This window comes from Xiphias gladius, chromosome 7 (genome assembly GCF_016859285.1).
Source record: "Xiphias gladius isolate SHS-SW01 ecotype Sanya breed wild chromosome 7, ASM1685928v1, whole genome shotgun sequence".
NCBI lineage: Eukaryota > Metazoa > Chordata > Actinopteri > Istiophoriformes > Xiphiidae > Xiphias > Xiphias gladius.
In genome coordinates, this window is record NC_053406.1 from 25,856,982 (window position 1) to 25,867,503 (window position 10,522).

The window sequence follows — 10,522 nt, forward strand, 5'->3', positions numbered from 1 at the left end:
CCAGCCGGATCGACACCATGAGTCTTCCCCTCAAAATGGCCCTTCCAGTGGCTCCACCCGAGGTTCCTCCAGCTCGAAGCCCCCTGTAAGCCACCCTCACCACACTTCCCACCCCAGCCTGACCCCTGAGTCCACCCAGCACCCACACACTCCTCACCCCAACATTCCAGCTCCGCGGCCCCCTGTGCCCTCGGGGCCGCCGGTGTCGGGTGCTCCGTCTCAGGGCCGCTCACCACAGAGGGAGCCCCAGAGGGTTTCCCATGAGCAGTTCAGAGCAGCGCTACAGATGGTGGTGGATCCCGGCGATCCGCGGACCTACCTGGACCACTACATTAAGATAGGGGAGGGGTCCACGGGGATCGTGTGTATAGCCACAGTCAAGACCACAGGGAAACTGGTCGCCGTGAAGAAGATGGACCTGAGGAAACAACAGCGCAGAGAACTCCTCTTCAACGAGGTAAGACTCCATGATCTAGTTAATGCTGTTTGGTAGATACAGTGATTAAAAACAACTCAATGTCCAAACACAGTGAATGTGAAAATAAGATGCAACACTTGATGATTTGAAGACTGCACAGCAGACAGCAGATTGGATTCTACACGGCACGTAGTTCTTCATATTACTACTGTGATAAATAATGTTGTATTTTCTCTTCTGTGGTCTCTTTGTATGTAAAGATATTTTCTTTTATCTCAATGAGAACTTTTCCTTGTTAAATGTATTTTAATACTGTCAGTGGTCACTTTATTAGGCACTAATAACAATCTAATAGAATCCAATGCCATTAATTCTAACACTGCGAAGTTTATAATCTTTAGTTTTTATTATAAAAAGGTGTTATACTTGAAGTTATTATAATGAGAGGTGTTTTCTATTTTTTTCCCCTATTTACATACAGGAGGGGGGGCAGAATATTAGTAACCTCTCAGTGTAATGCAGTACAGTACAACACCATCACTAACTATGACTTCAGTGCTTAAACCTATAATTGAGATTTTCTTTCCTAAAAAAAAAGACTTTATGGTAGAGCACTTGTATTGGATTGCATTAGGTTGTACAGGTGTATCTAATAAAGTGACCATGGGGAAGTACAGTGTGATACATTGTCTAACAAGATGACCTATCTATTTTTCTGACTAGTGCCTTCAAATCAGAAGAAGACAATGATAGTCTTTCTTCTGTGTATAGAAATATTAAATTGTAACAAGTCTAAAAAGTGTATTTCCCGCTTTCCTGACACAAGCAAGTTTTGCAAATACAGATTTCACATTTAAACAGCAGAGCCGGAAAACAAAGTATGAAAGCCTGTCTCACACCTAGCTTATGCAGACATTAGACATAAAATCCTTGAATAAAATCAGACACTTCTCTCAGAACAAGTCAGAACTGCTGTCAGTTGAAATGAGGGGCTCGATTTTTTTTATTATTATTATTATTATTTTTTTTTTTTTTTTTTAGGTAATAGAGTACACAGCTCCATTTCATGATCACATCAGTTGCTAATGGTAATCATTTTAGACATTTGAATTGGCGAATGAGTAATCAGGCAGGGCTTCAGTCATTGATCAATGCAGTATTGACCTTACGGATGATAGTCCGTCCACCTGCAAAGCCACCCTGCCATTCTAATGAGTGATGTAATTGTACCCTGTCTGTGTGTCCACCCATTTTCCATGGTAACTGCAGGTGGTGATCATGCGGGACTATCACCATGAGAACGTGGTGGAGATGTACAACAGTTACCTGGTGGGAGACGAGCTCTGGGTCGTCATGGAGTTCCTAGAGGGGGGGGCTCTCACTGACATTGTGACACACACCAGGTAAGAGAGAGAAACTTTTTAAGAGGATCAAGTCAAGTTAGTTTCATTTATGTAGCAACTGGTAACTTTTAAGGGCTTTAACCATTGTGGGTGGGTACATGACCTTGTAGTCCATGTAATCCAATACATTTTCATGGGATTTAAGCCTTTAACTCCTAATGACTACTCCTTTTTGTTATTACTGCCTCTCCATTACACTGTACCCTTCTATAAAATTCCCTCCATCCCCCGTGAGTATTTTCTTCCATTAGGGGGCAGTGTTACCTAACGTGTTCCTCTCAGAGAGAAATACCACCATGACCTGTGTCATTTCACATTTTTCAGAGGAGCAATTTACGTATTGAGTAACATGACAGTTTTCCAGATATTTGCAACCTTTTGGACTGACCATATCTCTAAATACTATGAAGCATAGATACACAGTTCAAAGCTTTGTTTTTTCTGGTCTTGGTTTGTGAGTTCTACACCTCATCAACATGGCTTCAGAAATGATCACACCTGACGGTAGAGTGAACTGGGGAAAATAGTACTAATATTGCAAAAACTGCATGAAACAGAGGTGGTGAAAATTCTAAACTGACATATCTCTCTGATGTCTCTCCCTCTCTCAAGGATGAACGAGGAGCAGATTGCCACCGTGTGTCTGTCTGTCCTGAAAGCGTTGTCTGTCCTCCACACACAGGGTGTGATCCACAGAGACATAAAGAGTGACTCCATCCTCCTCACTCACGATGGTCGGGTATGTACCACAGTCCAATCTAAGAGCTGTATCTCAGCTCTTTTTAGGCAGGAAGAGAAGCTTATAAAAGGCATTAAAGCTGTAAACCAAACTGTTTTTGTTTTTCTTTAGAACAAACTTCATTTTAAAATGTCAGGAGTTCAAAAAAAATCTTTGTGAGCCCCACAAATCTGCTTTTATATGTCAAACCACAACACTGTAGCTGAGGTGGCACTTTAACAGCATAAAATAAATAAAAGGCCTTTTTCCAGCAGACACCTCAACTAACAGCAATAATAGCATTCATCGTGGCTCTGGCACACGTAAAATGAATGCAGCGAGCATTGATGCTAAGATTGAGCTTAGTAATTATGTCATTAGCGACATCAGTGCATTTTCTGCTACGGCTTATGGTACGCACATGATTGACAGTTAGTTTCTCCTCACTCACTCCTTTTCAGAGTTTGTCTCACAGGATGCACAAAGTCAGTGCAGCACTGCAACCACTGACAAAACATAACCCACTTTTATGAGAATAAAAGAGAAATGTTGGCTGGAAAAAGGAACTAAATGCTTTGTTAACCACTACTCTAGAGCTGAGGCAGATGGAACATCGCTTCCTGCCTGTTGACAAGCAAGTTTCTGCTTTCTACAGAAAATGAAACTAACATGGTTGCACAGCAACACCAGGGGAAAAAGAGAACTCGGCTTCTGGTGTGTCACAGTCAGACAAAAAACACATACTTGGTCTTCAGTCATGGTCCAGATGTAAAGAGAGAGCACAAAAATTACACAAGACTGGTACTCTATTAGATGTTGCTATTTACTCCCTGTGCAGAATGCATGGTCCTGCTGAGCTGGGATCTCACCAGCACCATTAACGTGCATTCTGACAAGGTCGGTATGTTAGGGCAAGCCTCCTGCTAAATGTTGTCAGTGGTCTTTTGTAGTCTGTGAGATTGTCCACATTGGTCATGTCACATAAAGACCACATTTTTCTAGATGAGTCAGTGAATTTAAGGGGACAAAATGAATGGTTGTATGTCCAGTGTATGTCATCCTGCTACTTGGTCAGTCAGCAGGTGCAGATTGAGATCACGTCAAAATGTGATCTAAATCCAAGACTGGCCATAACAACAGCTATGTTTGTGGACAGGGTGTGGGTAGCAAGTGTTATCACCCAGTTTCTCTGTACTTTTTCATTCATGGTGTGCAGAGTTTGTCTTCCACTTTTTAATTCACATTATAAATAACAGAAGCTAATATGCATGCCTGGTGTGTTTTTTTTTTTTTTTTCCCCCTGAGTCTCTTGTACGTACAACGTCATACATTATATGTACAAATGTCACATTTGATGCTAAGATGAGCTGATATGTAAACCAAAGTGTCCTTGATGAGAGCTGATGAGTGTTTGTGGTTTGATGTCTATAAAGAGCTGTGGTCTCACCCAATCGCCTTGGCTTCCAGCAGTATGCAGGGCCAGAAAGGCCTGCACGGTAACACTGAAGTGCTTCTTCTACATTCTTGTGCTCTGTTGGGGTGAAAAAGCACCTGCAGAAGCTGCATCTCGGTAGAGCTGCATTAATATGACAGAAATGACTATTTTTGTAGATGTAATTATCTTTATTGCTCTGGATGATGGAAAGAATGGAATAAAAGTATTGTTTGTACACAGTTGTATGTCTGCACCAAAGGGCTTAAATTACCTCACACTGTTTTCTTCATTTCCTTTTGTGGTCGTATGCATTTTCGGATGTGCATATATTTGTATACACTGAATATAGACATTTCTAATTTGAAGTAGTAAGAGTTGTCTTTAAATATTTTTTTAAATAGTAGTAGTAGTTTGATTTCAGGAAGACCACTGAGTGGTTGCATGTTCACACAGAAAGCTTCTTGCCGGCTGATGTGGTGTTTTGGTACTGGGCTGGATCTGAGTTTTGCTTGTGGCCTGGCAGGGGAAGCCAACTCAGCCAAGCCTGAACTGTTTCTCGTCAATAGGGTGGATTTTTTTTTTTTGGTGTGTCTGAATGCATCTGTGCACTGGGTGGTGTATGTGGAAGTGACTGTTTAATCTCTTAAAAGATAGGTCCAGACATTGGATCTCTGTTTTGATTGACTAATTTATTAATGTTGAGGTTATATTTACAAAAAGCTTTTTAGGTCAAAATTGTGGTGTTGTCTATGGAGCTCAGCTCATCAGTGGAAGCCATGTCATCAGGTTACAGCGTCTGTGTATGTGAAAGTGTTCATACATGTGTGCACCAGTTCTCATGGCAGGTTTGTTTCGTTTCTCTTTGTGTGCCATCTGAGGACGGCAGTCCGCTTTGTGGACAACATCAAAGGCAGGTCTACTGTAGATACCCAGCCATGCTCAGGCTTTCTCAGAAACAGGGCTGGATGGCAGGGGGACCTGACTGTCATGACTTTCGAGGCAGGTTTCACAGACTGGACAGCTCAACTATTGAAGCATAAGAAGCTGTGCCTCAGATATCAAAATTGAATATTTATTTTTATGCAGCTGAAACACATATCAAATATTTGTTTATATTGAACTTCCCTTCATCTGTCCATGATCAAAAGTCGTCATCATCAGGAAAAGTTTCCTCACAAATGCGATGTTAAACACTCCTTTGCTCTTACGGTTGCTATGCTGTGTATTTTCTGTGAAAAATACTCTTGACATTCCTTTTTGTTTCTTTCTTGTCTTTTAACTCTTTCTGGCTACATCCCTCTCTGCTTCCACCTCTCTTCTGTCTCTAGGTGAAGCTGTCAGACTTTGGTTTCTGCGCCCAGGTGTCTAAGGAAGTGCAGAGAAGAAAGTCTCTGGTTGGAACACCATACTGGATGGCACCAGAGCTCATATCCAGGTTGCCCTATGGACCAGAGGTAACACTCACACATGTTTTTCCTCAGGATCTTACCTTTATTTAAACATGTAAATAAGCACATCTCTTCTACTTGTTGACTGTCTCGTCACGCTGTTGGACAGGTGGACATCTGGTCCCTGGGTATCATGGTCATAGAGATGGTAGATGGGGAGCCACCGTACTTCAATGAGCCGCCGCTCAAAGCCATGAAGATGATTCGAGACAACCTGCCTCCCAAACTGAAGAACCTGCACAAGGTACGGAGACAGAGACAAAAGCTGAAGACACGTGTGTGCACCACCAGTACCAGATAACAGTTATGCCATTCTACTTTCAAACACAAATCTGGAATTTTATATACATTTTGGTGTTGCGGCTTCCCTTACATGAAACAACAAAATCAAATGCATCGAAAATTATCGATTGTTTTGGAAATATAACAGGAAGCCTTTGCCTCTATAAGAGGAAGAGAAGAGACAACTTGCAGTTGGTCATGTTTTGTACACACCAGCTGTGGGGAAAGGGTTTGATTACAACCTGTCCTTTTTTTTATTGTAACATTCATTTAAATGCCTTGAGGATGAGAAGTGAAACACAGACCTTAAGGAATGATGACCTTTTATTGACTTGTTCTTCATTGATTCATCACTGTCTCTGCCCTGGCACCGGTCCAGGTACTATTGCCACCACCCTGGCTAACGATAACATGTAATTAACAAAGGCAATAAGCTTACGTTTTCGAAATTAAAGGATTGAGACGGCTAAATAAAGCAGTGGTCAAGCAGAAATGTGTGGCACAGATAGGGATAAATCAGGAATAATAAATGGTGGTAAATGGACTGCACTTATATGGCACTTTTCTAGTCTTATTGAAGTCTGTTTTGGTGGACTGTGTGTGCGCTTACTGATATGCGGTTTGGAGGAGAGTTTTAAAAAAAATGCGAAAGACAGAAATTTCTGACGGCGGTACTAAGTTCACGTGCACTGTAGAAATCTGAGTATTTCTGGCGTTTAGCAGTAACTTGACTTAAATGTCATGTAAATGAAAAATCAGATACCATTCATTTATTAACAAAAACGGTTAACAGATTTCTGATTGAGAAGTATGTTTTTAGCTATCTAAATGTGCATGTGTGCCGATATCGCTACTCATGGGCTGAATGTCCCATCCAAAACGATTGAATGCCATGGGAAAGTGGTCTCAGACTTTTGGGCCCCACTTTATCTGATTATTGACGAAATAACTTGAAAGAAACTCGTATTTTACAACATTCTCACTTTTGAGGATGTAAATTTTGTGGCACTGAGCAATAAAAGCATTACTTATCCCCTTTACAAACCTACAGGCTCGTATCATTAACACCTGATTGAGTCTGATGACTCTGGATGTTTTCTCCCTCTCTCCGCTCTCCTTCTCCCAGGTCTCCCCTGTGCTCAAGGGCTTCCTGGACAGGATGTTGGTGCGGGACCCGGCTCAGAGGGCCACGGCCAGTGAGCTTCTCAAACACCCCTTCCTGACGAAGGCAGGCCCGCCGTCTTGCATCGTCCCTCTGATGAGGCAGAACAGGATGAGATGAGACGTGTGACGCTAAGACCTCCTGACTGAGGAGGGCGGATGTACCTGCACTTGTGTGCAGGTCCAGACGGAACAGAATACTCCTGCACACAGAGGAATGGCCCTCAGAGGTCAGAGGTCACCGACGAGGTCCGTGCTTCAGGCAAAACTCTCGGAAAAGTGCTGTCAGCTGGGAAGTGTAAACTGGGTGTGCAGGAGTATTCTATTTTTCTTCTGTGAATCACTGAACTGTGGGAAGTGTATTCCTGAATAAGAGGCAATAAGGTTGTGTGTGTGTGTGTGTGTGTGTGTGTGTGTGTGTGTGTAAACATATGTTGCCAGTGCTGTTAATGACGGTGTTTCATGGCCCATGCGTGTGTGTGTGTGTGTGTGTGAGCTCTCACCTGGAGTTGTGAAGGTGGAGTTCAGACACCAGAGAAGCCACAACTTGATGATGAATTTTCATCATCGAGGTTCAGCGGATTTCATGTAAACACTTTGTTTTAATTGAAGGGCCTGACCTGGAAAGGTTGAGGACTGTGGCTGTTTTTTATTTTTCCATTTGGACCTTACCTGGATTTTAAGTGTGAAGGTTGGGTTTTGCACACCAATTAGATTCTTCTAAGGAGCTGAGAGCCTACTGGCTAATTTTAGAAGTAGTCCGAGCGACATTTTAATCTCACTTTTGGACAGTCTGGAAGCCGAATTTTATTCACTACAAGGACTTCTCTTACAGATGGATCCCAGACTCAGACACTATCCTCATCACACCCAGAACTTACTACTGAGGGAGGAACTCTTTTGACTCAAAAATGAGCCAGATGGACTTTATTTTGTAGCCATAAAAATACTAGCTTTCTGTTGTAAACAAGAAAACATACACTAAAACAAAAGTTAAACACTGGAGTTGTGGTTTTTTTAACAGATGAATTTTTCTCTTATTTCCTCCTTATTTTCCTGTGTAAGTACAATGAACATAGAGAGATATATCCGTTTTGATGTTTTACTATCTCTTTTTTGTGATTGTTTTATTATTATGATTTTTCTGGTTTATATTAGAATGAGATGTGATGATTTTTGAAGCACTGTCGATGAGAGATAGAAGCTGCACTCCCAGTTGATTCCAGCACGCGGATAATAGAGACACTATAGACCATTTATTTTGTTTTGTTTTTTTTATAAGACCAGAACAGGTAAGACTTTTTGACCATTAACCTCAGTGGTCAAGCTGTCACTCAGACAAGCGGGAAATGTTTTTACGACAACACAAAAAGCAGAGAGAAAAAGAGGCTGAGAATATAATGAATGGGTCTAAAATCCGGACAAAACGGATAAAAATCGTGCCCGTTTTAGCATTTTTTCTGTTTCTTTCAAACAGCTGGGTTTTACCATGGTGGTGTTAGGAGAGTTAGCTCTACCACACTGTTTCTTAGCTCAATATTTTCAGCTGACAGAGGTAACTCACTTCACAAACTGAGGGTTCTTCTGAGGTAGAAAATTAACACCAGCTGCTTTTAGGGGAATCGGCTATTTGTTCTCGTTCTGTGGTGCACTTCAGCTTCCTCGTGATGTAATCACTCTCCTTCAACAAACACACTTTGGCTGCTGTTTTTAGTAAATGGTCAGCTGCTGACGTGAAGGAGTGCTCATCGTGTTCCTCCGCTACGCCGCTTGTCCAGTTGAATCGATAAATGTTTGATTGACTGTACCCACCTCGTAGCGGGAGCACACTGTAGGTCTTTGTCATCCGACGAGTACCTTATTTATTACGATAAAGGAAAACTCCTGCTCTACTCAGCGTGACACACGGAAAGGAGCATTAGAGATCTGGAAAAAAAGTAGCCTCTTTGAATAGTGTTGCTCATGCTCCTAATGTGTGTTGTGTGTGTGTGTGTGTGTGTGTGTGTGTGAAGATGTGGGATCTGTGGTTATGTTTAATGTTTACATTTTAATTGGCAAGCATTTGGGTTCTGTGAAAGTTTTCCGTACGGCAGACGACAGAAAGATAACAGAAGTACTTACAAAACAGGAAACACTCCCCTGAAAATCAACTCCGAACACTAGTGAGTAACAGCTGCTAATATTGAACGCACACACACATGTATGAGCTAAAAACCTTCCACCAAATTTTGGTGGTGAAAATCTGAAGTTCGTCGGACGTTCTGTTGGTTGATGGATAGGAGTTTTCCAAAGAGGCTGAAAACAGCTCTGATGGTGTAATTAAATAACACTGTTGTGTCTTGTTTGGAGTACAAGGCATGTGATGTTCTTTTTCACATCAGGACATTCAGATCAGTCACTGAAAATCATGCAAAATTCACTTTTTTTTTTTAAAATATCCAGCTGATTAATCACCCGAAGTCTGCCTCCGCATGCTGAAAGAATGCACGGAGAATTAAATACGGTGCAGCTTGTCCCAGGTCTGGTTCTTATATGCCCCCGTTCTGCCCTAGGTGGGGTCTTTATCAGCAGACATCTGTAGTCTCAGACTGTACCTCGTAGCAATGGACAGTCATTTAACAGAGGATCAAATTCAAAGATACGGCCAGACTTTGGTCAAGAAACATTTTGAGGAGGGAGTTTTCCGTTCTGAACCCACAGTACTTGGCACCTGCCAGGTTCTCCTTGAAAATGAACACAGAGAAACATTTCCTCAAACTTTTAGATGCTGTCTCGTGTCAGGATCGCTCACCTTTTTAAACAAAAAAAAAAAGTTCAAAACTGCAACTAAATGAAAATGTATTGGATGGTGTAGCACACTCACTGCACAGAGCACTGTCAGATACTTTTTTTTTTTTTTACATGTACAGTATATACCTACTGCAGCTGTAGGTGCACTGTAGTCCAGCTCTCCTGCTGATACAGTAAACAATCCCTTTGTGGGTTCCTCATGAGCAAAAGGAGAAACCAGTGCCTGTGAGGCCTTGTACAAATCGTAGCAGCACGGAGTAGGATGAAGGCTTTTTTTCAAGCAGGCAGTAGGTTTTATTCCAAGCTAATAGTTTTTATTTTCTAACATTGTTGATAATTCCTACAAAGCACAGCTGTCTACCATTACGCTGTGTATTAATATTGATAAGATCACTTAACTACGCCATAAAAAGCGGCAGTGCACTGCAGAGGCGTGTGGCACTGTGGTTAGAGTGACAGTGCTTCCTTCCAGGCATCATCGTCTGTAACTTCTAGCTCTAGTCATAGTTTCACACGGCTGAACTCTGTTGTCCCTGCGCTCGGCAGATTTATAAGACAAAAAAGAACAAAAAAACCAGTGCTCTCCAGCTGTTTTCGTAGCAGTGCGAGCAGAGGGAAATTTAGTTTTCGCTTCCTTAAAACATGTATCATGATTTTTTTGGCTGCCCGGACCGGAGCTGCTTCAGAACGAGTTTGTTATGAGCTCCTGCAGGCTGAACGTAGGTTAATCGTAAACCTTGTCCCTGCCACTTTTTTTTTGCTTCAAAAACATTCACTTAAAAGAAATTTCTGGTCGCCGTTTTGTACTTTGTCTCCTTGGCAGCTAGCCAGGGAGCACATTTTCGGCTTGTGTCAGTTTCCGGATCT

The 10,522-nt window shown here is 42.0% G+C and overlaps 1 protein-coding gene across 2 annotated transcripts in view; it reads left to right on the forward strand.

The window, feature by feature from the left end:
• Positions 1–7,865, forward strand: part of pak4 (p21 protein (Cdc42/Rac)-activated kinase 4) — a 30,319-nt gene extending 22,454 nt beyond the window's left edge. For both annotated transcript variants that reach the window (XM_040130799.1, XM_040130801.1), the window contains exons 6-11: positions 5–457; positions 1,688–1,821; positions 2,434–2,560; positions 5,303–5,428; positions 5,532–5,666; positions 6,831–7,865. In XM_040130799.1, coding sequence (XP_039986733.1) covers positions 5–457; positions 1,688–1,821; positions 2,434–2,560; positions 5,303–5,428; positions 5,532–5,666; positions 6,831–6,986 — 1,131 coding nt within the window. In that variant the 3' untranslated portion in view covers positions 6,987–7,865. The remainder of the gene's footprint in view (positions 1–4; positions 458–1,687; positions 1,822–2,433; positions 2,561–5,302; positions 5,429–5,531; positions 5,667–6,830) is intronic.
• The last annotated feature ends 2,657 nt before the right edge of the window (positions 7,866–10,522 follow it).